Below are 27,809 nucleotides of genomic sequence, written 5' to 3'. Positions count from 1 at the left end.
ATCTGAGGGTATTTTCAGTGGTCGAGAGGAGTTCCTTGTAATCTCTGCGTATAGAGGATATGCGTGATTACCAGCAGCTTGGAGCTGTTCTATGTCTTTGCGTAATTGCGGCATCGCGGAGAGAATGAGTGGGCCAACAAGGGCAGGATCTTTGTGCATATCGAAGTACATATCAAGAGATCTTTCAAAGAAGGAAAAGGGTTGAAGCGTAGAGACTATCGTATCTCCAAGTGAAAATTGGCAGTGCCGATGTCCCATACCTCTACTTGATGCTGAAGGGGTTATGCTTAGTCTCTCAGACGGCTGTTCATGCACCGTGTCTGGCAAGGGGTGCTCTTCTGTGAAGACAGCAGCGTAACTAGTGGAACCCAAGAAGAAGTTCCTAGATGGGCTGGGGCCGCTTTGCGTTGTTCTGGTAGCAGACTCAGGAGGGGTAGGCCAAGGGACGAATCCCGCATCGTTCCTTAATGTTGGAGGACTCAGGGTCAACGGAGTCAACCTCCCTTGACTGGACGATGGGTTTGTAGCATGCCCATCTAACCTCCGACGACGCGGTTCTGGTTTCTTGCGTGGAGTGCCGGCAGGCTTCGTCATGGGATTAGGATGGTAGAAGCACTGCTCTGTCATCCCACGAGCTTGACACTTTGAGCATGTCGGCATGGCATGGTCGCACTTGATTTTGATATGCGACATGGTTCGCAAGACCTGCGAATACCCCATTAGCTCATATCTACAAGGCACCTCGAAGCGGCTGTCGGAATCACCGACCTCAGCTTTCCGTTTCTCCGTAACATAATGGCTGGCTCTCCGGACATTCGGGTGTTGCAACAGTGTGAAAATGCCTGCTTAGCAACCAGAACTCACGTATCATCCAACGTACAGTTGTGGAATCCGATCAATCGTTCCGACAGCAGCTCTCCGGCGTAAAAGTAAAACGAGGGTTGCGCCTAATCCTAAGCAGGTTTAGAGGACAGCACCCAGCGCCTCGCCATCTCTCCCACCATTGGATGGTTCTCCCGACAAGAGGACGCCTAAAGATCGATTTGCGTTATCTTTCCTGATGGAGCTGATCGTGGGCCATAAGCCTAGGACACGGAGTACTCGGAATGAACCAAGCAGTACTTTGTGTGCTGCTTCGTAGTGCTGAGCTGCGAAGCTGGGATGAGCAATGCACAAAAAATTGATGTCCGGAACTCTCGAATCGCGACGCTGATGCGATTATACTGGATGTGGCAGAAGGAAATCCTGGTCGTTGGTGCGGAGTTGTTGTCCGCCGGGCGTGCTGAGAGGGCATGCTTGCAAAAATGTGGCGGCTTAGCGCGAAAGCCGGGCATCGTCTACGAAGAACTTCTCTCCTTCTAGAGTTGTCATACACAACAGCAAGATCCTAAACCCACTTGCAGCATATTTTTACTTACTGGCCATGTTGTTGAATAATAGGAATACCTCTGAGTAGCTTCACGCCCAGTACAGGGCTCAAAAAATACAAGCTTCTCTGCAAGTTCGAAGCGGCCTCTATGGGCGCGGGGATCCTCGCAATCGCAGTCAAAACGATAGTGGTCCCATTCCCTGCACCTCGCCCCTAATGACGCATATCCTGTGACGAGTAAATCGATGTTGAGGGTCATTATACAGTACTGCGGGGTCGAATGCTCTTTACATGCTCAGGTGTTCTGCTGCCACTCTGTTGCAGAACTCTATTGAACGAAGCAAATATATCATTTTTAAAAATGCCGTCGCCTGTGCCAGATTTAATGAGAGTTCGCCAACGCTAAACTCTGATGACACTGGAGCAAAGTTGCCTCCAGTTGAGAAGCGTCAATGCAATTCCGCGTGATTCGATATAAAACATAACCATACTGACTCTCGCTACCTCACGTCGCAGGCATAACATACCGTACCGAGGACATCGACTATAACCTTCGTAGTAACGCGGATGTTCTGCTCCTCTTCGCTCTCGCCAAGATTGCTCATTGGATATAGTTCATCCTGACTTCCTGTTTGTATATTGTCTTCCTCAGCGTGGGTACGCATCTTGCTTCCCTTCATCATACGACTAGCATTGCCTAAGGAGCGGCCCTTTGAACTTGAACCTGGAGTGGCAATGCCAAAGTGATATTCCTCCGTGGCAGTCTGATCCTTCTTTGATATTTTCGTCCGATAGAAACCGTACATACTAGGCATGTTTGCGGTGATGATTGCTACTGCGAATTCGATGGACGTTACGATGGTAACGGAGCCGAAGATATAAGATGTGTCTTTCGTGTTCGCGAGTTGCCAGAGGACGATGAAGCGAAGGACAACTCAAACCGACAGTAGCAACATGCAATCCTGTTAGCAGAATCCTATTGGTCACAAATATGCGGTGTAGGAGCATGCTGTGCATGTCAGGCCGTGCGACATATGTCACGGCGTAGGGGCGTGGTAATATCTGGTGGTGTTTCCATGATGTTGTTACCGAATCGGCTCATCTTCAGGGCTCTCTCTATGACAACCTATGTTACCAGGGGAATATAAATACCCCAAGGTTGACGGGTAGCGCGGCAAGATATCTCACAGAACCCGGGGTTGGACATTAAGGAAGTATGCACGCGATGAGGCTTACCTTCAAACAAGCTCGTCCCACAGCCGTTACCGCTTGCCGCGCCTAGTTTCAGCACGTGTTTCCTATTGGACGTGAAAGCAAGTCGAACGAGTCAGTAATGGTTTTTTGCCAAATGCGGAAACTTGCACCGAGGTAATGCCTTGTAGACGCTGCATAATTGGTGACCTTCACGCTGCAGGGCATGCGGCGTCGGGGTTTTGGTCTGATTGCCTCGTAAATTCTCCGCTTTTGAACTTCAAGTTTCTAAGCAGAACCCCCTCGCCTCTTGTTCGTTGCATTATCCGCAGCTGCTCGGGCTGAATCCAGTTTCGTTTCAACAAACTATCATGTCCACGAAAGAAGTTCGGATTCGCCCAGCGGGCTGGGAGAGCGCTCCCGCAGAGGAGCAATTTGCTCTCTCTGATATGGATCATACGATGCCGAAGATCTATGTCCAGATAGTGGAAGTGTTCAAGCTCGCACCACTTTTCGACAAGACTAAGGTTGTGGACAGCATGGCAAAAAGTCTCGAGTTTACATTGAGTCAGTTCCCCATCCTCGCTGGCGGCTTGAAGATGGATGCGGAGAATGGCCGTTTGTGGGTGACGAAAAGAAAGGACAGTGAAGTCAGTCTGTTCGTGCAGGACTTGGAAGAAACATTCCCGTCTTTTGGTGAGCTGGATAGGACCGATTTCCCCGCCGCAACTTTCAAAGGACACATGTTGTTGCCCAAGGCGGTGACGGAGAAACAACTATTCTTGCCTCTCGGGGAAAATCAAGAGGACTATCTTATCATATCGACGTTTCAGATCAATTTCATCAAAGGCGGCCTTGTCCTCGGTGTCGCTATCCACCATGACTGTTCCGACGGCCCAGGATGCGACGGCTTTCTCACTACTTGGGCGCAGAATTCTGCAGCGGTGGTCAATGGGACCTCCCCTAAAGCGGTACCTGAAGGAACGATGAACCGATCGCGTCTCAGTGCAAAGAAACCGGATGCCGGACGATGGAAAGAACTTGACCAGAAGTTTCTTGTGCTTAAGGATGGCGGTGGACCAGCTCCTCCACCACCAGGCGACTTCAAGATGCCCGAATTGGCCATTCGCATGTGGCATTTTCCCAAGAGTAAGACCGAGGAACTTAAATCTCGAGCGATGACACAGACAGGAGAAAGCTGGATTTCCACTTACGACGCAATCATGTCGATTCTCTGGAAGAGTATCACACGGTCCAAGCTTGAGCTTCTTCACCCTGACTTCGGCAAGGGGGTCATACTAGTACACGCGGTTGATACACGAAAGGTGTCGGACCCGCCCTTGCCAGAGACAATGATGGGAAATGCCGTTGCGCTTCCCCGCACGGAGCCGATTAAGATATCCGAACTCCTCGGTGAAGACAATCTCTCAGAGATCGCGCAAAGAGTGCGGAAGTCAATCAAGACTATCACTTCGCAGTACGTTGCTGAGCTACCTGAATGGATCGCAGGATTAAACGATAGGCGGTGGATCAATATCAATATGAGTTCGTTCCTGGGTATGGACTTGACGGGTACGAGTTGGCAAGACATGAACGTATACCGGAAACATGACTTCGGTTTCGGTATTGCGAGGGCCATTCGTTTTCCGGATCCCCAGTTCGAAGGATACGTTTTTGTATATCCGAGCAGGGCGGATGTAAAAGAGAATGCCATTGACGAAGGTGTCGAGGTATGCGTGTGCTTAGAAAAAGGTTGCCATGATCGGTTGATGAAAGATCAGGAGCTGCTCCGATATCCACAACCTCGTGGTAATTAGGCGAGACACGGCTCAGATCGTGCTGTATGGCTACTGTAACAACTGTCCGCTAGAGTAGAATGTACCATATTTTGCTTCGGGTCGTGGTGCTTCGTAGAGAAAACCGGTTCCGGACCACCCGTCTCTGTATCTGTGCCAGCAGCTCTTTCATCCATGAATTATGCCAGATTGTGTTTGTGCCTTCATGACGTCACACCATACCATGTAGTATTTCCCTAGGTCGAATATCTTCCAGATACTTGCCAGCATCTTATGGATGGACATGCAAGCATACGGGAAGCAAGAATCGAACGCAAAGTGATGCCGATCACGGTTCGTAGTTGCTTCCACGTCGTGAAGTATGCGTTGCGCTCTCTACATCATTGTAGGAACTGAGTAAGGTCAAAATGAACGAGAATAACGATGGTATCAGCGCTGTGGCGTAGTCCACTATCAACGCTAATCGTTGTCTCGTGGTAAAGGTCGGTCCTGCGACGATCGTGTTCCTCATCGGTATCATCCACCCCCTAGACTCGTTTGGGCATAGACCCGATTGGAGGATGTGTATCTCGAGCGCCCTCCCAAGTCTAAGAGCCCACGCAAAGCGGCAGGCCTACATATATCATATGAGCATTTTTGGTGTTGTTTCATTCTTTGCAACATTTTGAAAACTTCAACAAACACGATTCTAGGGTTATTCCTGATGACACAAGTCAACTATGTTGAGCAATACATCATGCGCGACAGCCGCTTCATCGTTCGGCTTACTTTACCTTCCACCAGTGTGCGCTGGCATTCGACAAGCCTGCTTACACAGAACGCTCACAACCCATTGATGCGCGCATCCGGATAGAAAGAATGGTATGACATATTGCCGGAGGAAAACGATTGGATTGAGTTCATGCACATAGGTCACTCCCCGCGGCATGAGCTGGCAGCTTGTCAACCGGTGAACACCGCAGAGCCGCACTAGGTCGTAATTCGCAGTTGCTCAACCAGCCATCACCTTCAGTACGACCTTAATTCGTTCCACCAAGGCTGAATTTGATGAGGTATGGCTTAGCGAACAAGGCGCAGGCTGTGCATTGCATAAATGAATGCCTGAGGGATATTGACGCGGCTGGGAAAACCCTCAAGTGTTTCAGATTTGGCTAACAGAAGGAGCGAAAATCGCGACTCAAAAGCGCAAAATTCGATGCGACCAGCCACTATCGCGAATCTATATCGACCTCAAACAATCGGTGATTTGCAGCGCAGCGCGGAGGGAGCGCGAACGTTTGTTGCGGTTTGGTGCGATCTAAAAGTTGTGCGGATGCATGCAGCTAAGCCAATAGCTTGCATTTTCCGGTTGTCCTTCACCGGTCCTCGCGGGGCAGCGTAAGATGGGCTCGAATGCCACCAGACTAATCATCGTCTGAACTTCTGACAATCAGCCGCTCTGAGACAGATTCTCCTTGCGCGTCCTCCTCAAGTCACGGCGGACGTCACTCATTCTGGTCGGACCCTTCCCGTGTGTCGTTCCCTGTTGCGCATCGCTGTTCTGCACGGGTACGAGCCGTTTACCTTCCCGTCTTCACCATCTCCAGTCAGTGGGCCGAGCGCTGGGGCATCATCCCATACAGGATCCTCACAGCCGTTTGATGCGCAAGGTCTAGAAAGACCCTAATTTCTGTTCGGCCCCCAGCGGCCACTTGCGCACCATGTCGACATACTCACCGCAATACCATCAATACCCGGAACAACAGGTTTTCATCGACCCGCATGCATTTGGATATGGTCAATATGACAACCGACGGTCGAAGACACCAACCGACTCCCTGATCAATCATACTGGACACTCCCCTGGCCCGCTTGCGACCCCACCACTTGCGAGCCGCAATCTGTCGCAACAATTGGAACTACCTCAAGACCAACCGCCAGAGTATATGCAATGGGAGAATGATAGTTCTTCGACTTCGCCTACGTCCGTAAGGACACCCGACGGCTCATCCTTTGAGGGAGAAATGACTGATTTCTCGCCCAACTACCACCACAACGGCAACACAATGTCAACGCAAAGCTCATATCACTCCATACCGGCGGTGGACTCTAGCATGTTACTCAGTGATCAAGGTTAGTTGTCTTGAGATTACCCACCCATATCCGCTGACACCCGCATAGTAGTCCAGGCGGCATTTAACGCTACAATGGCTGAAACTCAACAGTATCAGCAACAATATACCATGCAAAGCCAACAAGCCCACCAGATTTCGCCGGTACATGCTCAGACCAACATGTTCAATCAGAACTACACCACCCAGCCACCTCGCCATGACCCTTGGAACGGGCAAGCACCTTCGCGGTCTTCGATGATCCCTCGATCTGGCCATGTTGTTTTCGACCCTGCGAGCGATCATATCAATTACTCCGACTATTTGATTGATGTGGACTCGTGGGCGGCGCAATACACAGATCCTTCCTCCTTGATCTCGCCCAGCGAACCTACCACATCATTCCAAGGAGAACTATACTTTGCGCAAGGTCAAAATCTCCCTCATCGCGCGTACGATCATGTACCACGGACGCAGCTACCGAATCATCAGTCGATAGAAATGCAATTAACGCGGGCATCACCGCCACCTGACCAGCAAAATTTCGTCAACTACAACGCGTCGTCCAGTCTCTTTACGGATAGTTACATTACCAGCAACCAATTCCCTGCCCCACCGTCGACGGCATCATCAACCGGCTATCACCCAAGGTCTCCGTATCAGCCAGAGATCAGCCCTTCTGCACCTAGTCCAGGAAGTTCCGATGGCGTGTACTCCTCGTATCAGCATTCCGACTCTGGCATGATGTTCGACCAGTACCAGACTCAACAGTACACTCATATGCAACAGCTGCCACAGATACAGCAACCACAACAGCCTCCCATCAAGGTAGACTATTCTATGATGAATGGTGTACCTGAAATGAGTTTCGATGCATCTCCTGAACCAGAATCATCCCAAAGTGCAGCACAAAAGGCTTTGGCAGCGAAGTCAGGGGGTAGGGCGTTGGGCACCCATCTCGAGCCAACTGTTGCCAAAGCAGCACATGACATGCGCAAAATTGTTGCGTGCTGGCATTGCGTGTTGCAGAGAGACAAATGTGGACCAGGCGATATATGCGAGCGCTGCTTCAAGCGGTCACAGCGACCAAATGCCGATTGCGGTCTTGGATGCAACCGGCTGAAGCTCATCGATTTGTCGCCATACTTCCTTCCTTCCCTTGTTACGCAGATGCATGAGGACGCGAACCTCACGCATTTTGTGACTCAGTACATACAGCAGTGGGGAAGCGTTGAACTAACCGTCATGATGACATGCGGTCAGGACAGCATGCCACGGATACCGGTGAAGGTATACGAATTTATACCTCGCGGAGACGCTTTGTTGGTACAAATCCAGTACAGAACCGACCCTGTCACACATGCAAGGGTCGCTATTCAGAAGCAAAGCCCAGCATTAGGCATGGTACACATCAACCACAACGAAGAAAAGAAGTACGACAGGTACATCACTGAAATTGTCGATCACCACCTCGATGCCTTTGGCGAACTCTGTTGGATGGAAGACGACAACGACTTCCAGCAGAAACTCTTTAAGCTGATGACGCGTGTGAAACCCAAATCAGAAGATGAAGCAAAATTACTCCGCGAGATTTTCCGCCTCATCGTAGTAACCTTCATCATGTCACACACGCTCACTATCGCCGAGGAAACTAAAGTCGATACACTATCCCGTATGCACTCGTACGGCGGCCACAACTCCTACGTCGAGAACTACACATCGCCGCGCATGACCAACCGGCAACTCAAGTACTTCTTCTCGCGCCTCCAACGCTCTATCCAAACCACTGTCCTCAACAAGCTCCAGCAAATCTTCAAATCTTCCAAAGGTTGTGACAAATGGCTTGCAGCCTTTGTTGCGGTGCTAGGGATGTGCATGGCACTTGAAGACCAGCAAAAGACCATACACCTTGTTATGTCCACCAAGGCTACCACGGAGGGCTTGGATCAGAGAGACGCGCAGAGCCAGGCGGATATCGCGTGTCGTGAGATCGATCAAAGGATGCATTTCGTGCAGCAGATATTCAGATGGAAGTACAACCGCAAGCACAACCCTATGCGTGATGCAGATCACGACTGGGAAAAGGAAGTGGGCTTCGGGGATGCAAGCAGTGTGAGCTTCGTGAGACAAGTTGCGCAGTTGGTCAAGGAAAACAGTAAGTCCCTCCGCTCCCGCTCCCATGTGGGTATGACGGACGAACGTACTGCTAATATCGATCCAGTCGATTTCTTACAACAACGGCAGCAGGTCAGCATCTCGAGTGATAACCAGACAAAGTATACGTCACGTCTTGTGGGCCAGTTTCTGCTCTCGTTCTGGCTTCCTAGCGTATAGGGCGCTTTGGGCGATTGAGAGTTACAACGCCCATCTCGAGTGCGCCACCGAGCACTGCGACCACATGCAGCGTCCGCATAGCCCTTTCCTTTCGACACGATTCCCACGATCTATGTGTGACCGTCCTTTCCTATTTCTCTTTCATCGCGTTTGAGCATTCGCAGTTAGGCTCGCGCTTGCCTTTCACTTCACGCACCAAAAAATACGTTGGATGACCCACTTCTTGGTCCACGACTTTATGAACTTCACCGCATTCACGCTCTTACGGGAAACCGATTTATTCTTATACCCTTCGGTTTTGTTACGCAATGTCACGTTCCTTTTGTTTAGAAGATTTGGAGGGCCCGGGCCCTTCCTTGGGGCAGAAGCATGTATCATGATTAGTTTAATGATATCACTCATATGCACACTATGTAAACTTGACGATTTGCGTTCGTGGTGCGAAGAACTCGCTTGTGAATGTTACTCTTAAGAGGGGCAAGCCAGCGCTCGAAACGAACGCCCTCATCCGGCTGTTGAGCTAAGGCCATCCCCGGAACACGGATAATGTTAATTAATCTACTCCCGTGCCGAGATCCAAGACGGAAGGGACCCGAGCAGACTTTACCAACCAACGCATAACTACCGTACCCCCCCTCCCAGGCACCATGATCTACCCCTAACGACCCGCAGCGGATGTGGCGCAATTGCGATCGCCGATTTAGTTCTACCTATAAGCTAGCCCATAGATAAGCTGGCCACCCGGGTAAGCTGGCCACCCCACCAAAACGAGACACCTACACAAAACACGCTATATCTCTCAACAACGCTTTTCAATATGGACGCTCGTGAAGTAGCCTTACAATTAGCTATTAGCGATCTTAACATAGGCGTTTATTCTAGCCAGCGAGCTGCAGCTAAGGCGTACGGTATCCCTTAGTCAACTCTCTCGACGCGCCTAAATGGCGTCACTAACAGACGCATTAGCTATTAGCACTGGCAGCGGCTGACCCCTCTACAAGAGGATTTCCTTGTTAACTGGATCCTCGAAGAGGACGCTCGCGGCTACCCCCCTCTACACGCGCGCGCGCGAGAAATGGCGAATCAAATCCTGCGTATAAATGGCGACGCTTAGCCTGTTGGCAAGCTCTAGGTCTCCTACTTTATTAAGCGCTAGCTACGCGTCGCCTTAGTTATTAGCTGGAAGATCGACGCTTAGAGAGTTGAGGCGGCTACGCTAGATTAGCTACGCGCGTTCCTTAAGCACTATGAGCAGACGCGAGACGCCTTAGTATATAGGCAGAGAATACATATAATATAGATGAGATAGGGATTGCCTTAGGCGTATGTACGAATACTAGAGTCCTTGCTAGAGCATTAAAGAAGAAGGCTGACGTTAAGTCGCTAGAAAATCGCGAGTGGGTGTTAATAGTTGAGTGTGTGTTAGCGATAGGGCGGAAGCTACGCTGCGCGGTTATCTTTAAGGGCTAGAGCTTACAGACAACCTGGTTCCTAGCTAAATTAGTACTTAGCTGGCTCTATACAACGTCTGAGAATGGATGGACCTTAAACGCGATAGGTCTTGAGTGGCTACAGCGTATATTTCTCCCTAAGACAGCGCTAGCAGATGGTTAATACTAACTCCTAATTCTTGACAGTTATGGCAGCTATATTAGTCTAGACTTCCTCCTGCTCTGCAAACAGCACAAGATCTACCTCCTCTATCTACCTGCGCACTCCTCACACGTCCTACAGCCTCTAGACCTTGCTCTATTCTCTGTTATTAAGTTAAGTTACTGCTAGCAGATCTAGGACCTAGCCTCGCTTAACGACGCAGCGCCTGTAAAGAAGGAGCGCTTTATTACCTGCTACTATTAAGCTAGAGAGGAAGGCTTTATAGAGCGTGTGATTTGAGCTGGCTGGCGAGCTGCTGGCCTCTGCCCATTTAATATTAATTACGTGCTTAGCTTATTGTAAGTCTCGCAGCAGCTAGCTACACCTCTACGCCTAAAGCAACCTCGATTACCTATTGAGGCCTTCCTCTCTACACCCTAGGGCCCTTGCGATATCTACCTTGCGCAGCAGGACATCTAGAGTTATAAAAATCTTGGTTGTAAGACTCGGCTTCTGCTACAGAAAGCAGGCAAGGCGCTGGCAAGTGCGAATACGAGAGCAGCAGGGCTAGAAGCAGAGAAAAGACGCCTTGAGGCTGAACTAGAGATCGCTCTCCCTCAGGCCCCTCGCAAGCGCGTCTAAGTAGACCTAAATTAACGCTTTGCGGAAGTTGAGGATATTATGGCGGCAATACATAGATTGGCAGCTACAGCGGCCTAGCGAGATAGAGCTACTATAGAGAGGGCTACAGAGAGGGCTGCAGCAGCTACAGCAGCTGCAACTCTTCAATCTATGTGTAGCTAATGGCAATTGTAAAGCGTTGTTGAGAGATATAGCGTGTTTTGTGTAGGTGTCTCGTTTTGGTGGGGTGGCCAGCTTACCCGGGTGGCCAGCTTATCTATGGGCTAGCTTATTTCTAGACCTACACTAAGATAACGCATTTCCGCATATATGCGTTGTCACGAGTGCGAAAGCGATTAGCCTCAAGCCTTCGGTTCTAGCGTTTGGTACTAAGAGTATGGGTTGTATGTCCAGAAAGTCTAGAAGGCGGGGGCAGAAATGAGGGTGTGTACAGAGATGGTATGTGCAAGGCGGACGTGGCAAACTAAGGTGTATCGTTTGACGCAGGGTAATAAACCTGAGCTAGGGACGCCTCAGTGGACGCCTAGATGAGGAGGTATTCGGACCGAGGGAAGGTTGGTAATTATGGGATGGTGTGTAGAAGAGGGGTATGTGATGGGTGAATGCAATGGGTTGTAAGGTTGTTGTGAAGACTGGGCAAGAAGGAGTTCAAGTTTGCATGTATGCGTGTGTATATGTGCATTGAAGGAATGATATGCAGAGATAAAAATCTGTTTGAACATACGAAAAAGACGCTACCGATTAAGTAGTTGAATGCACGCTCCAAATCCTCCCACTGTCATAAGTAACAAAAGAGAGGAAATGCTAAACAACAGGTGGTATACCGAGAACTCCGTTGCGAAAATGCGTAAGCAGCCCAAACCTCCCAGCCAACATTACTTCTATTACCAGCAGGCGAAAACCAATCGGAAAGATCAAACTTCTAGTTATGCATGTAATAGCTCACTGGAAGCTTGACTACAGTCGTCCGGGATTCCATCTTCGTCATCACTGCTCTTCATCTCCCCCTTCTCGAGTTCGACGCTCATCCAGCGCCAGTCTGAGATGGAGAAACTCTTCTTGTTACTGTTGCGGCTAGTCAGCACTCTGCTTGCCGCAAGGTGATAAGAAGAGAAAGCAGTGGTGGATTACCTACTACCTGGCCTTTGACACGTTGGCCTTGGGAGCGCTGGCAGCGTTCGGGAACAGGAGCGCGAGACCCTCTTCCCAACCCCTCTCAGTGACAATGTCGATGACGGCTCGACCGGAATCGTCTTGCAGCTGAAGGTCGGGTTGGCCACCCATGTCGATAAGGAGCTTGAGAATCTCAGCGTCGCCATTCTCGACGGCTTGCAGGATCGCGTTCCAGCCGCGGTGCATTTTGTTGATGTCAGCGCCGCGTGTGAGCAGCATCTGAATGATTTCTGTGTCGCCGGAGTAGCGACGAAGGGCCTTGACGATAGGAAGATGCTCGCCAGGGGCATTGGGGTCGGCGTTCGCGACGTCAAGGAGGTAGCGGACGATGACCTTGCGCTCTTCGCGGATGGCTGTTGTGAGCGGGGAGAAAACGCCGCAGTTCTTGTCTTCTACGCTAACGCCTGCTGCAAGGAGAAGCTTGATGCTTTCGAGTTGGTTGGCTACGACAGCCATCTCTACGACACCGCGGAAGGCACGCGGGTTGGGAGTTGCGGCAAGGAGCTTTTTGAGGATGGCAGGGCGCTTGACGGCCATGCAAAGAGGCCACTCCTTTCCACGAATGGCTGGATCTGCGCCACGAGCGAGAAGTATATCAACGAGTTCGCCGTGGTCGTCGTTGATAGCGGTAGTGAGCGCTGTGCATCCGTCCGGTGTCCGATCATTAGGACTGACACCCTGGTCAAGTAGGTAAATCATGGCATCCTTGTCATTAAACTTGACGGCCGTCTCGATGATACCTTTAGGCTTGTTAAGGTCTGCCCCAGCGGCGACTAGTTGCGGAAGGAAATGTGTGCGCTTGTGTGTGATACACTTGAAGGCGGGGTATTCCGCCGCGTTGAAGTTGGGGTCCGCACCGTGCTCTAGCAGATAGGTGACGATCTCCGGGCTGTTGTCACGAATGGCTGAGCAGAGCGGGGTGTAAACACCATCTTTCCGGAGGTTGGGCGACACACCGGCTTCCATAAGGATCTTAATGGAATCCAGCTTCTTCAAGCTGGAAGCCAGTTCCATCACACCAGGTGTCTTTTTTGTGTCCGCGCCACGAGAAAGCAGCAGTTGAAGAGCTTTGGGCTTGTACATAGATGGCCAGAGCGGGTGCTTAGGACCAGGAAGGTTAGGGTTCGCTCCGTGGTCGAGCAACACCGTCATGAGATCTACACGGTTCGCCTGAATAGCCTGGAACAAGGCAGTTGTGCCTTCTCCGTTCTTCGCGTTGGCATCTCCGTCCTTGCTGAGGAGCATTTCAACGCACTTAGGCGAGGTGGTCTTGTTCATGGCCGAGACGAGTGCTGTAGAGCCATTCTCCATGACGAATCCAGCATCGCCACCGTTGGCGAGGTACAATTGAACAAAGTCAATGTAGTTCTGGGAAGCAGCCAAAGATAAGGGTGACTCGGATTCGGGGCCAGCAGACAAATTAGGATCAGCACCGTGCTTGAGCAGTATCTTTGCGCTTTCAAGGCACTGGGAACGAGTGGTAGCAAACAAGGGAGTGATACCCTCGCGGTCGAAACCGTTAGCGTCTGCGCCATATCGCAGAAGTAGCATGATACTTTCCGCGTCCTGGTTTTGCGCAGCGACGCGAAGCATTGCAGACTCCATGTGAGGTTCAGCTCTGGCGCCGCCGTCGAGAAGCTGCTCTAGCATCCGATGTCTCCTCTGCTCGACAGCGCTGAATAGTGCTGCCTTGCCACCAACGTTCTTTGAACCTCCACTCTGGCGTGGCGCCCAGTGCGGCGATGTGATAGGAGAATCGACCTTGGATGAGGAGTGATGGTCATCCATGTAGCGCTCGTTGACGCTGAGACCATGCAGTTTTTCTTCCATTGTGGGTGGCCGGGTGCTGGAGTGTGACGCGTAGTCCTCGTACACTGGATCCTCATGATGCCGAGTATTCTGGTGGTACATTGTGTCCCTGGTGGATTCACTGGAACGAGCACTAGCTGGTGCACGCCAGTTCTTCTGTAGGTCGACGATCCCAGGTGAAAGACCCGTATCTTCGTGCCTGAAATGTGAACTGTGGCTGTCATATGAGTGACCCTCTTCGTGGCGAAGTTCGTTCAAAGATGGCCTGTCCATACGGTGTGAAACATGTGAAGGTGGCAAAAGTGGATGGTCTCCATGATGGCTCGGAGCTTTCGTAGGTGGTGTTGGTGGAAGATCGGATGTCGGTGCTGGATGTAGTGGTGGAAGGCTGGCGGCTTTGCTTGGGTTCAATCGCTCCAAGGCGGCGATCAGTCCGGCGTATCCAATTCCCATGGAGGCATCAGCTCGTGCGTCGCCAAGTGTCCATCTGAACATAGCGGAGCTGACTTTGAGGGAGTCACGACTCCGTGAAAGTGTGTGGCGCATCTTCTCGACATCTGTATCTGCGAACATCATTCGAAACTTCATGCCGAAGCCGCCTTTGTGGTTCTCCTTGTCGACAACTAATACAGGTGCCGTAGTTAGCAAGGTTCGCAATGGCCGCTCAATCGTCCTATTCAAGAATCATTCAACACATAAATCGGAAAGACTTACATTTGTTGACCATCTGAGCTAGAACAGAAAACTCCTCGTTAACCTGACGAACCCTCCTGTCGAGTTCTTGAGATACCTCAACAGGAAATCCACTTCGTGTTTTCGACGCTTCCGTGACACCAGCTTCAATGGTCCATAATACCTGACAGAGCTCGATGAACTCTCTGGCAAGTGGCTCGAAGCCATGAATAGGAGTCTTTGCTGTGCTCAGATACTCGAGCATGCGAATCGCTATGGTGTTTCCCTGTGCATTGACCCGTTTGCACAGATCAACCGACGTCTCTTTTGCTGGAGCCATAACGAAGATGGTAAAAATGAACGAATGCTGGGGAAATCGAAGAGACGAACAAGCGGGTCAATGAGACCTCTTTACAATGCATTCGCGGGCCCTGACTAAAGACTATCTTTGGCGCACTACAAATACCGTGGTAAGCCAGGCCGTCCGTCTGCTCTAGCCCGCATGAATATCGAGTCAAGGAGGCGCGGCCAGGCGAATCGCGTCGCGTCATAGCTCTAAGTTTGTAGTGGAGGATCTAAAGGCCCGGTATAAGGTTTGGGTTGTCGCCTTCGCCGGGGTTGGTGCCAAGGGTCGTATGGCAACACCCCAGGGTATCCTAGGGTCATCCTAGATGACACCTGCCATTCCACGTGAAAATACGCGTGCATAAGGGGAAAACATACGGTCGGTGCTGTGGGCCGCAACCCATATTCGGGAACAGGTCGAGCGCTACACAGCTTAGCAAGATGTAGCACCAGTGAATATCATTTTCTGTTGCCTGCAGCTTGCAGACTGTGCCTGCTGGCACAGCTGCATGCCACACTACTACTAGCCGAGCATCGTGCGGGCAGATCTTCCTCGAGATTCTAGTCCACACTTAGATGGCTGCCTCGTGCTGCTTGCATGCATGTATGAACTAGGCGTTGGCCATGCGAGGAACTGAAACCATTCCAACTGGCTCCATAGTCGGCATACAAGACATCATCTCGAGAATTTATGATAGAGTACGATGTATAACTTGACAGCCTGCGCAACTGCTCAATGCAACTCATGTGGGATCAGCCGTCAACGTTCAACCCAGTGAACGAGCCGCGCATGGGTACAGTCGTGGTTGCATGAACAAGGCGCCGAACGTAACGGGAAAGGCAAACGAGCATTCGCCCACCAACCACACATCGGCAACTCCCATCTGGGGTCCATCGGTCTCGTGTTTCCGCGTTGTCTAGCTCCACTCGTGATGTTTTTGCGTGCAATGTAAGCACGCAAACTGTATTCGCGTCGCACGGCCCGAAGTACAACACTTGAATGGATGGTGCGCCGTTTTGCTAGAGTGTGGTGAAGTTCCAGACACCTGAAGCTCGTCGCCCCGTGAAGAGGCGCTTCGGTGCTCTAGGGATTGCCAGAAGGGTCGCCGAAGCTTCGTTGAAACCTCGTCTACCCCTGGCGTCGAAATCGTATCGCTAGCTGTGCCACACAGAATCGATCTATGGTCGGTGCCACTAACAGCCGCAGCGAGGCCTGATCTCATCGGACATATCTCCGCTATGCTTGAAAATCCGTTTGGACAAATGACAAGGTCTTAAAATTCGAATAATCCAAGGTGGGTCTGAAACTCTTCGTCCACGAGGATAGCGGAAGGCCTAGTCAACCCACATGCGTGTGGAAGCCGTCAAGATGTCTTTCGTGGATGTCCGATATAATTGGTCCCGAACTAGGTTTCGCAATGATGCAAGATGCAAAAGGGCAAAGATTGGCTCACTAGTCCCAGGTTTTCAGCCAAGCCCGTTGGGAGCTCTTGCCGAGGAAGAAGGCTTCCGGACAGCTTGCTGATCAAGAGGGTTCTAGTGAGTCGTGTATATTCCAGCGGGTCCCTCGACGTTTCAGACCGTTTGAAATGAGGCGTTGGCGGTGGCTCAAAGTCTGAACGACGCAATGATCTTCATGGAAAAGCAAATCTTGGGCGTCTGCCGTCATGCAAATCCTCCGCAATTTCTCATCTCGAGCTCAGATCCTAAATCGCCTAGCATGACGCTAAGGCCTGCCGTGACCGCGCTATTGATAGTGCGCGTCCAGTACCTGCGAAGTCAAGAACTCTGGGCCGCTCTTCAGCACTTCGCCGTTTTTGCTAGCAGAATGGGACTTCGTCGGGTCTACTATGGTATACTGATTTCGCCGATGTGCGGGCTCGGGTCGATACCAGAAGATAGCAACTTGTGTGGCAAAGTATTTGTGATGAATTTCGTCGCTCATGGAAGCACACACTGTTTGGCAAAAAGAGAAGCGTGTCATTGAGCGGCACGGTTATGCAAGATCGGAGATGAAGTTCTGAGGAAGGGTTGGGCATGACGATAGAAGACGAGTCAGCTTGACATCGGAAGCACGGAATCTGTACGCTTGGCGAGTGTATTGAAAGGTAACGACAGCATCGGCACCGGAACCCGAGATACTGAGGCCTGTCGTTCTCCACTGAACTAAATGGTCTCCTTGCAGTTGTGCCCAGCTCTGAAATCTTGCACACATCCCTGCAATCCGATTCACAGCTTCGACATGCACAACATGCAAGATGTGATATATACATCACAACCCCCAATACCAGGTCACCTAAGCTGAGGAAGGGTAGCCCTCGAACCACGCAGCCACGGTGTGTGTGCATGCCTGAATTGCTCAATGTTGGCACTTGCACTAGTTGAACGGATGACCAATGCTTTGAGCATGGTCGGTCTAGTGCGCGGTGTGCTCAATGTGGACATCCCTCCACGATGCTCCAGGGCGATAGGCGAGGATATGTGTGGCGCGCTATGGGATTAAAAGGGCCAGGCTCTGGTGCACATCTTATCTTGTCCCAGTGCTACTGCGCGTCGCATACCCAGATTGATCAGATGTGGCGCGCTCAAGACCTCAGGCAATTATTGGATGTGCTGGGACATCTACCGGGAGTTCGGCCTGATTGTAGAGTTGTGAAGGAAGGCAGCCTTAGTACCTAGGTGACAGCGGACGCCAAAGAAACACGAAATCATGTGACTGAATTGCCAAGACATGACTAATCGCCCGGGCGGCGGAGTTCACTGCGACTCGACTTGGGCACAGGCACAACAACTATTGTGACCACAGCCCACAAAGGCCCCCAAACATGAGTGAGCAGCAACCCCCTGTCGCGCAGTCTGAAGACGCGATGCCTGCCGATCTCTCTACCTTCCACATTGCCGATCTCATCAAGACGCCGCACAATGCGCGTCTGTACAAAGAAGTGCAGAACCTCAAGAAGCTCATCAACGAGCTTGTAGACTACCAGCTTGCCCATCCAAAGAACCCGAAGCCAGGTTCACGTGAGGACATTGATAAGGAGAAGAAGGCCACGCAAGAGATCGAGAGGAGGGAGAAGTACATTCGCGCGCAACTGTCCATCGTCAAGACTTTGTACCGGCAGAGCGTACTCAAAGTGCGCGAGGAAAAGGCGAAGACTTCCGATGACAGGGCTGTGAATGACGCGCTTATCTTGGGTCTCCATAATCTTAAGTACGAGGAGCAGTCGCTGCGGTCCGAGATTTCTGCTGCCGAGAACTACGAGTATGTCTCTATGCGAAAGGCTGCATGCAAAGCTAACATCTGGATAGTCACAAATACATGAAGCTGCCGCTCATCTCCCGCGAAGAGTTTCTCGAACAGTTCCCCGAGCACAAAGATTCGACCGACCACGACCTCATGACTGCGCGCATCGAGCACGAACACCAAGTCCGTCTTAAGCTTGAAGAGCGGCGACAGGAGAAGCTCAAGCAGAAGCAGAAGCTTATTGCAGAGGTCAAGAAGGGCAAGGACGATCTCACCAAGCTGGATACCATGGTCGAAAAGTTTATTGAGGCTGCAGAACCAATCAAGAAAGTGCTGGCCACAGAGTAAATATCTGCTACTGGATTTTATGGACCTGATACCGCGCAATAGTGGAACTACGCTTATACTTGTACCTAGAGACGTCAACATCGTAGAGAAGGACAAGTTCGAAACGAAGGCTCGAACACAGTAACCTTCGGCCATACAGACGGGATTTCCAATGTCGCCTATTAGCGACCACCCCGCGCCGATGACTGCTCCCTTGTAAGCTACTAAGACGCAACCTTCCGACCACGGACAGAGCCAAAGGCACCACGCATATATGGACAATATGCCAAGGATGCGCTCAGTTGAGCCTCGGGAGTATACATGTCCGTCTGGTAGACCTCTTTGCCCTTTCTTTGAGGAACGAGACAATTGTCGCCAAAGTGCAGATAGAACGGTCTACTTTATGGGTGGTTCAAAGCAACGGCATCTGTATAAGAACAATGGCAGCTCGAAGATGGCTTCAACTCATATAGCAGAAAAGGGACAGCTAGCTAGTTATCACCAAAACTCACTTTTCGCATGAAGCCTAATTTTCAAGCCTCCTCTTCCCAAGTCATTATCTGCACATGTGAGGCGAAGAATTCTCTTGGGTACAGTTGAGGGGTGAGGGGTGATGGTGAAGGTGGCCAAGCTCGAGCTTGAACTGATGCCTGGTTGTGGGGCTGACCCTGGTCCATCACTTATCTTAGCGTGTCCACGATTGCGGGCCTGGACATTCGCTCACACCCGCGTTCGCCTGGTCCCTCATTACACAGCAATCTTCTTCCGATACGACCCTCGACTCGATAGCCATTATGGCTTCTTTGGAGGGTAGTGCTCAGCTTCTGAGCGCAACTCCCTTTTCTAAGATCGATGTTCGGAGTTCTGGTGGCCCGTCATCGCTTCCGGCGCAAGATGCTTCGAGTTGCATCCGTACTATACAGCATTTATTCGCTGCGCCTGTTGCCCATAGGGAACAAGGGCCATCGCCCAAGCGGCGCAAATCTGGAAATGGCAATGCTATTCCTGTACGTCCGCAGGCGGACTTGGATATGAAAGATAGCATTGTCTTGGCCAAAGTATCTATTGATTTGGTCGGTGGGCTGGTCGACTCTCGTGATGCTCAACTAACATGTATGCAGAACATGCCTACCCCTTCGCAGGATTCCATAGAAATTACGTACACCTCGAACGCGTCGCAAGGACCCATACAACTAGAACTTGAATCCTGCCAGAGAGACCACGCAAGAGCGGCTTTGCAAGTGAGACTTTGGAACGCGGTCAACGAGACGGGTATCGACCTGGTCGCCACAACCTCTGTTCCTTTCATAGACTCGATCATTACCCACCTACGAACCGCCACTACACTTTCGGTTATGCGTCAGGGCAAGAAGTCCAAACCTGTGACTCGGGCTGCCTTCTGTCGCTGTCAACTGTACCCACCCGCGAATGGACGCAGTTTATACAAGTTGGTAGTGGAGATACGGTGGACCCTGGGCATATCGGTGGTTGAGGATCCAGAGGTTCGGGGTCATTATATGAATGAGGACCTGAAGCTCCTCTCGACCTACATGAGTGACGCGGCTGCAAAAGGCGACAAGTCATGGACCCTGTCCGATTTCTACGATTCAGTACATGTACCACCGGCGGACATAGAGGTCTCTCAGCGTATCAAACAGAGTTTGGTCGATACCAGGCTTCTGCCTTTCCAAGAGAGGACTGTTGATTGGCTCTTGCGTCGCGAAGGTGTGACATTCTCATCTTCTGGTTTGCTGAAGCCTTTTTTCAACACTTCGCCACCAGCATCATTTAGGCAGACGCAAGACGCGACAGGGGTACAGTGCTACGTCAGTCAGCTGCGCGGCACTATAGTCACAAATTTAGATGCTGTCAAGGGCGACACTCTGCAGTCACTGCGCGGCGGTATACTCGCCGAAGAGATGGGCTTAGGTAAAACTGTTGAGCTGATCGCGCTCGTATCGCACCACAAGCGGGATGTTCCAGAGGGTAACATCTACGACACATATACTGGGGCTCAGGTTAGACCCTCAGGTGCTACGTTGATTATCACCCCTCCTTCGATTCTGGACCAGTGGGTGAGCGAAATACATGCCCACGCTCCGGATCTCAAAGTCTGCCATTACAAGGGTTTACCACCCCAATCTGCACCAAAGAAAGCCCATGCCACAGCCACAGTCGCCTATCTCATGCAACACGATGTAGTAGTGACGACATACCAGGTCCTTTCGAAAGAGATCCATCACGCTGTACCTCCCCCTGATCGCAGCTCCCGGCGCCCCAAACGCCACGAGCGCCGACATAGCCCCCTTGTCGGTATCTCATGGTGGAGAGTCTGCTTAGACGAAGCGCAGATGGTGGAAAGCGGGGTCAGTCAGGCCGCCCAAGTAGCTCGAATCATCCCCCGGTGTAATGCATGGGCGATTTCCGGAACTCCCCTTCGCAAAGATGTCCAGGATCTACGTGGTCTCTTGATCTTCCTCAGATGCGATGCATTTGCAAATAACAAGGCAGTCTGGAGTCGTCTGGACAAGGCGTCATTCAAGGGCATTTTCAACGAGATCTGCGTACGAAATACGAAAGCAAGGGTTCGTGATGACCTTCAAATACCGCCGCAGAAACGTGTAGTCATCACTGTTCCGTTCACAACCATCGAGGAGCAGCACTACAATGAGATGATACGCCAAATGTGTGATGCATGCTGGCTCACGCCCGAAGGACAACCCATAGACGAAGGTCGTGACGAGACCCATCCAGACGTCGTCGAGCGCATGCGGGAGTGGCTAGTCAGACTGCGCCAGACCTGTCTCCATGCGAACGTAGGCCGAAAGAATCGAAAAGCGTTGGGTGGAAAGAACGGTGCCTTACGTACCGTACACGAAGTTCTGGAGGTCATGATAGAGCAGAATGACACAAAATGGAAGGCGGAGGCTCGCGAAATGGTCCTCTGTTTGATCAAGATGGGTCACATTCAAGCATATGCTGGAAACTTCGCCGCTAGAGCAAAGTCGTCTCTTGAGTACTATGATAAAGCGCGAACAGAGGCACAGTCATACATTGCGATATGCAGAGCCGAATTACTAGCGGAACAGCAGAAGCTGGGCCGCGCATCTACAGCCGGCCTTCGTGAGGCTGACGAAGACGAAGAGATGGATGGAGACAACATGGGCCGTATCCCAGTTCTGCGCAAATCGCTACGATCTTTTCTGGAGCTTGAGCATGCCGCTCAGTTCTTTACCGCCACGGCCTGGCATCAGATTAAAGGAAACCCACAACTCACGGAACCAGACTCGGATGATTGGCGCGAAAAAGACAAGTCTGAAACAAATGACTACGAAGCAGCCAGGGTAATTCGCCGTGAACTGCTGAAGGAATCGAAGGGTAGAGCTCAGCAGCAAATGGCTAAAGTCGATTCCAAAAAGCCTTTCCACCAAATAGCCACGATCGCCGACCTTCCAGATCTGGGAGGTATCGAGGCGCGGAAGATTCTCGATACAATGGATAACCTCAGCGATTATCTAAATGAACAAGCTCAGCTGATACAAACATGGCGTACGAAGATAGTTGACATCCTCCTAACGCGCTTGGTAGATGATGACGATGACGAAGAGACGACGGGTGAAGAGTACGATGACTCACTTCAGGCTCAGGATGAGCTATACGTCTACATCACGGCTCTCCGAACCCTTGTCGCGGACCGTAATGCTGCTGTGAACGGTCTACAAGATACTCTTGTCGAACACGAGCTCAAGGCTGCCGAAAAGCAAGCTCTGAAGGGAGACGAGGAAGGCGATCGAGGTCACGCGCCTCAACTTTTGCTTGATATTGTCAATACAAGACGCGGACTTCAAGCGAAATTACAAACTGGGTCTTTGAAAGGCGTTGTATCTGGCATCCGCTCACTGGTCACGGCTTTGCAATGGAGGGCGGACAGTGGTGATGCTCGCGCTTCCTTGGAGCTTGGCATCCTCCAAAAGCAGATCGCTGAAGTTCAAGCCATAGTCACAGAACAAGCAAAGGCTATCACAGAACTTGAGAAAGAGCAGGAAATGTACCGAGGCACCATGAACCAGCGTCTGGAGTACTATCGACAGTTCCAACATATCTCCGACACCGTCGCAAAGTACAAGGAGGAGTTGGATGAGACTTTCGACGTGCGCGAGTTCAATAAGACAGATCAGTTGCGAGAGAAGAAGAAGGACCTCGCTAATGGCTTCAAGACAAAGTGCACTTATCTAAAGCATCTACGAACTGAAAACCAAAACGAAGCGACTGCCGAGTGTATCATTTGTAGGGACGATATTGAGATTGGCGTCTTGACAGCTTGCGGTCACAAATATTGTAAAGAATGTATCAATCAATGGTGGCAGGTGCATCGATCCTGCCCGACTTGTAAGCAAAAGCTATCGGGGTCCGACTTCAAGGACATCACTTTCAAACCAACCGAGATCAAAGCAAAGGAGGAGACGAATGCACCTGCCAGTCCGACCCAAGCTTCTACGCCAGGCTCTTCGTCAACCACATCCATCTACTCCGACATCTCTGACTCAACGATGAAAGAGATCAAGATGATCGATCTAGAAGGTTCATACGGCACAAAGATCGACATGATTGCACGCCATCTAATCTGGATCCGCAACAACGACCCCGGCGCCAAATCAATCATCTTCTCCCAATTTGGCGACTTCCTCGAAGTACTCCACGAAGCGCTCAAAAAGTGGAAGATTGGCGCCAGCAGCATTACCGACAAAGACGGTATCCGAAAGTTCAAGGCAGACCCCAGTATCGAGTGTTTGCTCCTAGATGCCAAAACCGATTCTTCAGGTCTGACTCTGGTAAACGCCACGTACGTCTTCCTCTGCGAACCGCTCATCAACCCCGCAATCGAACTCCAAGCTATCAACCGCGTTCATCGAATCGGACAACAACGACCTACGACGGTTTTCATGTACCTTGTTAGCGACACGGTTGAAGAAGCCATCTACGACATCTCCGTTGCCAGACGTCTCGAGCACATGAGCAATAACACCTCATCCAAAGCACCTACCCGATCCGGTTCCATGACCCCTGCTCTAAAAGAACAGACACTCGATGCTGCAAACTCTGCTGAGCTCCAAAACGCACCGTTTAAACAACTTCTCCGCAAGAAGGGCGAGGGTGAGATTGTCAAGGAAGACGATTTGTGGCATTGTCTGTTTGGTAAACAGAGGAAAGCGGCGAAACCTGTGTTGGAAAGGGAGGTTGGACGGGAACTGAGGGCGCAGGCTGCGGAGTCGAGGGTGGCGGGGAGGGTAGTGCGGGACCGAGTGGTGCGGCGTCGAGTGATGATGATGATGATGATGTGAACATGTCCGGTGGTGATTTCGCTGAGACTTTGCCAATTGTTGGGGGCGATGCTACTAGGTTCTGAGCGTTGCTTGGTAGAGCGAATAGGTGCATTGGCTTTGCGCTGAGTTGATATGGATATATACCTAGGGCATGCTTGGTGAGATCTACGCAGACGATCTCTAGATGAGTATTTACAATTACAACAACGAGATATCTGATGAAGTCTACGATCATGAGATGGTGGAACGATTTGATGTTAATGTTGATATTTAGGGTTGATTGATAAGAAAACGAGCTCGTAGAGAGCGACTAAAGGCCTGCCTATGTGGTATCATGTAAAGAAGGACCAACGCCGAAGACAAATGTAAATGCAAATGCAGTGAGTGTACCAACCTGTTGTAATGAATGCCCAAACGCCAGCGCTAACAAAAAGACCATCAAAAAGTGAAGAATATATGTACGAGGAGAAGAGAAACCATCAAACGAGTGACTAACCAAGCAGGGCCGGGAATGCTGCGAACAACTACGCTCGAGGCGTCCTCCACGCCTTGACCTCCTGCTGAGCACCCTCATCAAACCCCGCCCTCTCCATGAGTTTGGTAAAAGTTGTGTTGGCCGAATCCGTCGTATAGCGATTATCGCGCCGCATACCCGGTGCCTGTGGGGGTGCCAGGAAACTCGGTGCTGGCATCAAGACGTCGATAGTCTCTGAGCTGCCGCTTCGTACTACATTCGGACGATGTTGTTCTGGTTGTAGTGTATTGAATGTCTGTGTACTTGTACGTAGGGAACTCGTGCGCCGACTGGCAGAGTGAATGCGTTTCGGTTTCGGAGGCGGGGTCTGGTAGGGATTTGTGTAGTTTCCTGCGCGGACAGGAGGGGCAGGGTTCGATGGGAGACCGCCGGTGAAGCCAAAGTTTAGTTTGGGAGTGCGGTCCCACATGCTTTTGATTCTGGGGGTGAAGCCGTGGACGGGCGGGTTGGCGTTTGTTTCCTTCATGCCCTGGACGATTCGATCTGTTGAGTTGGGAGAAGAGTGGGCGGAGTGGCTGCCCCGGCGCATGAAGTCTGTTCGTGCGGCATGTTGGGGGTCGTAGATGGGATCGCTGATTTGACGGGCTACGTGGCCAAAGTCGCCGGAGTAGCGCTCTTTGGACTGAGATTCGCGTCTTTTCTTGATGATCCAGATCAGGGCTAGGGTGCTGAGGGCGCCGATTACTATGCCAGGGAAGAAACCGGCTGCAAATGATTTGCCGTCGAAGCCTTGCTTTGTTTGGAGGGGTGCGGTTACTGAACAATCAGAAGTTTGGGATGCAGAGGCTGGGCTGGTGGAGGAAGGCGTTGCGTTTGCGGTTGATGTTGCAGATGGAGATGGAGATGGCGATGGGGAGGTGTCTTTGGCACACATAGTGCCCTGACATGTGTAACCTAACGAACAACATTTGTCGCCGCATTTTGGTAGGTCAATTCCGTCGGTCTCTGAAAGATGCATTTGGTTGTCCGGATGCAGGGTAGCGTTCAGCTGCGTGGTATCGCAAGTGGTAGGTTGGATGTAGGCGCAATCTGAGCCGGCTGGACAACAGATGACTGACTGTATGCTCCCACCATTTAGAGACATGCATGTTGAGTCCTTGGGGCAGCAAAAAGAGGAAGGGAAGTCCGATCCGCACTGCTGAAGGCCTGTGTTTCCTCCACATGTTTCTGCTTGACGGAGGAAGAGACTTGATGCGTGTGTAGTTGTGATGAGCGACACGAAGAGGCACATGAGGGATATCCTCGAAAGCCTGGGAGATGGTGTGATGGGAGCCATTGTCTCGAGAATAGAAACGTTATGGCAGTATTATGTTCAAGAGGTCGGACCTGCGAACCTCGACGAAGTGACTCGGAGTGAAACGAGATGATAAGGAAGTAGTATGAAAGCGATCTACGAAACAATGGGATAGACAAAGACACGCCTTACCATGGGTATATTTACTACCAAAGAACTAGACACGAGTGACGTTCCTCACCGCGAGATGGGAAAATTTGGGCTCTATCGTGTCCACCCATGTCGTCGGCTAAGTTCTGAGAATAGAGCTCTGCTTCGCGCCGAGTGGACAATAGGCATTGTATGGCGGGTGTAGGGTTTAGCTAGCACGGTCGCAGTGGCAGGTGACTGTCTTGTTTGTGTGGCTATGCGTTGACGAGCAGTCGAGTGGATGAAACGTGTGACGCAGGCGCTTGGAGTTTGGCGAGTTTTGCCCACCTGGGCTGCGATGGCGAGGACGCGTCGTGATTGGGTGGGGGGTTTTAGCGCGATGATTCGAGGCTCGGGAAAAAGATGAGCTTGGAGAAACGACTTGCCGACGACAATTCGATCGCTCGCCCGAATTCTACCACACATATGATGATTACACGGTGTCTGGCCCGCCGGCCGGGTGCCATTCAGTCTGCGGCCGGGGCTTGGAGGGTATGTTGGGCTGTGGAGATGCGTCGTGGGTGAACTGACGTGGGATAGAGAATACCATCACCCGCCCGCAGCATCTACACGATCCCCCCGCTGGACAACCATGCCCAGGTAGAGCAGAACGGTGTTCCCGGCCTGCTCTCACCAAAGGGCTTCAATACTGCGTATACCGAATACCAAGGGCACATTATTGACGAGCTAAATGCGTCGACAGCCGGTACGATAGGTGGGATTGAAAAGGAAGACTGTCCCAGAGGCTGATGTCGCTCTTGCAGGTACACCCTTCGAGAACCAGGAAGCAAAGGCCCTCGTTGTAGATTTCGCCCGCGACCCGATGAAAGCCTATGCCTTCAACATCGCTAGCATGGCCTTCAACAACCACTTCTTCTTCCGCGGCATCAACACCAACCCAGACGTGCAATCGCGGCCATCCACCGACCTCCAGAAGCAGATCAACCGGGACTTTTCGTCCATGGAAACACTGCGCGACACATTCCTCGCCACGGCTGAGTCCATGTTTGGCCCCGGCTTTGTCTGGCTCGTGCAAACCAACGACACTAGCTTCGGAAGCCTGCGCATTCTGCCCACATATCTCGCCGGATCACCGCTGTCGGGCGCTCACTACAGGCGGCAATCGCACGATCTCAACACACACAACGTCGATTCGTACCAGGCAGTGAACAAGGTTGGGTCGTTTGGGGCGGCGGCGCAGCAAGACCAGAGGGCCAAGAAGCCGCTGGGTGGCATCGATGTAGTACCACTACTGTGCGTAAACACATGGGAGCATGTCTGGCTACAGGACTACGGTGTCCGGGGGAAGAGGGCTTTCCTCGACAAGTGGTGGAACAAGATTGACTGGGACTTTGTGGGGCAGAACGCAACGCTGTCACCACGTCAGAATGGAAGCTTTTTCAACTAGGATATGACTGGGGCCTGTATATTGCATGTAGACATATGTGTATAAGACATCTCGAAACGACATGAGGGCATCTTTGCATGGCCGGTGTTGGACATGTATTCTACAAGGATTTAGTGCCACATAGCAACACACGATGACTGCTTCTCGCTGAATTCGTCGATTCAGAATGCATGTGTCTTATCTGTGCGGGTGGTCGCTGCCCCAAAGTTGTCGGTGCATTTGCTTGGCGAACGCATTCCAACACTTGCATTCATCTCAAACTGATCACCACCATCCAAAACTCCTTCAGATATCGCTGCAGCTGCAAAGTATCTTGAATGCTGTTTAGACCTTGCTCCCCGCGCTGCGAGTCGTATCAAATACGGCGTGTACATGCACCGACCTGTAGCACATCACCATCAGAAGCCTAAGCCGTCTGATCAACAGCCACGTCTTCAAGTCTTCACCGGATGCTCCATCTCACACCACCAGATGCCAGGCTCTCAAGGCAGATCCGGAACACAGTTTCACGAATGCGCTTGTCTTCTCTCCTCA

General features: G+C 51.3%; 7 protein-coding genes across 7 annotated transcripts; 5 read left to right on the top strand and 2 right to left on the bottom strand.

Moving 5' to 3' along the window:
- Nucleotides 1-2,931: 2,931 nt before the first annotated feature.
- On the top strand, nt 2,932-4,377 carry ALTATR162_LOCUS7922 (uncharacterized protein; the record flags this gene model as incomplete). The annotated part of the gene is made up of 1 exon (XM_043315550.1): nt 2,932-4,377. The coding sequence occupies one exon, from the start codon at nt 2,932-2,934 to the stop codon at nt 4,375-4,377; it is 1,446 nt and encodes a 481-aa protein (XP_043171485.1).
- Nucleotides 4,378-6,056: 1,679 nt separating this feature from the next.
- On the top strand, nt 6,057-8,780 carry ALTATR162_LOCUS7921 (uncharacterized protein; the record flags this gene model as incomplete). The annotated part of the gene is made up of 3 exons (XM_043315549.1): nt 6,057-6,468; nt 6,517-8,601; nt 8,668-8,780. 3 exons carry the CDS (start codon nt 6,057-6,059, stop codon nt 8,778-8,780), a joined length of 2,610 nt encoding a protein of 869 aa, XP_043171484.1.
- Nucleotides 8,781-11,941: 3,161 nt separating this feature from the next.
- ALTATR162_LOCUS7920 (uncharacterized protein) lies at nt 11,942-15,009 on the bottom strand (the record flags this gene model as incomplete). The annotated part of the gene is made up of 3 exons (XM_043315548.1): nt 11,942-12,080; nt 12,151-14,620; nt 14,712-15,009. 3 exons carry the CDS (start codon nt 15,007-15,009, stop codon nt 11,942-11,944), a joined length of 2,907 nt encoding a protein of 968 aa, XP_043171483.1.
- Nucleotides 15,010-17,839: 2,830 nt separating this feature from the next.
- ALTATR162_LOCUS7919 (uncharacterized protein) lies at nt 17,840-18,730 on the top strand (the record flags this gene model as incomplete). The annotated part of the gene is made up of 3 exons (XM_043315547.1): nt 17,840-18,276; nt 18,324-18,602; nt 18,649-18,730. 3 exons carry the CDS (start codon nt 17,840-17,842, stop codon nt 18,728-18,730), a joined length of 798 nt encoding a protein of 265 aa, XP_043171482.1.
- Nucleotides 18,731-19,379: 649 nt separating this feature from the next.
- On the top strand, nt 19,380-23,927 carry ALTATR162_LOCUS7918 (uncharacterized protein; the record flags this gene model as incomplete). Its single annotated transcript, XM_043315546.1, has 1 exon — nt 19,380-23,927. One exon carries the CDS (start codon nt 19,380-19,382, stop codon nt 23,925-23,927), a length of 4,548 nt encoding a protein of 1,515 aa, XP_043171481.1.
- Nucleotides 23,928-24,433: 506 nt separating this feature from the next.
- ALTATR162_LOCUS7917 (uncharacterized protein) lies at nt 24,434-25,318 on the bottom strand (the record flags this gene model as incomplete). The annotated part of the gene is made up of 1 exon (XM_043315545.1): nt 24,434-25,318. One exon carries the CDS (start codon nt 25,316-25,318, stop codon nt 24,434-24,436), a length of 885 nt encoding a protein of 294 aa, XP_043171480.1.
- A 978-nt stretch (nt 25,319-26,296) lies between these two features.
- Nucleotides 26,297-27,275, top strand: ALTATR162_LOCUS7916 (uncharacterized protein; the record flags this gene model as incomplete). Its single annotated transcript, XM_043315544.1, has 3 exons — nt 26,297-26,359; nt 26,408-26,573; nt 26,632-27,275. The coding sequence occupies 3 exons, from the start codon at nt 26,297-26,299 to the stop codon at nt 27,273-27,275; spliced, it is 873 nt and encodes a 290-aa protein (XP_043171479.1).
- Between the last annotated feature and the right edge of the window lie 534 nt (nt 27,276-27,809).

Source organism: Alternaria atra, assembly GCF_907166805.1.
Source record: "Alternaria atra isolate CS162 genome assembly, contig: 28, whole genome shotgun sequence".
NCBI lineage: Eukaryota > Fungi > Ascomycota > Dothideomycetes > Pleosporales > Pleosporaceae > Alternaria > Alternaria atra.
Note: the sequence above shows the minus strand (reverse complement) of the source record. Positions and strands in the feature narration are given on the sequence as shown.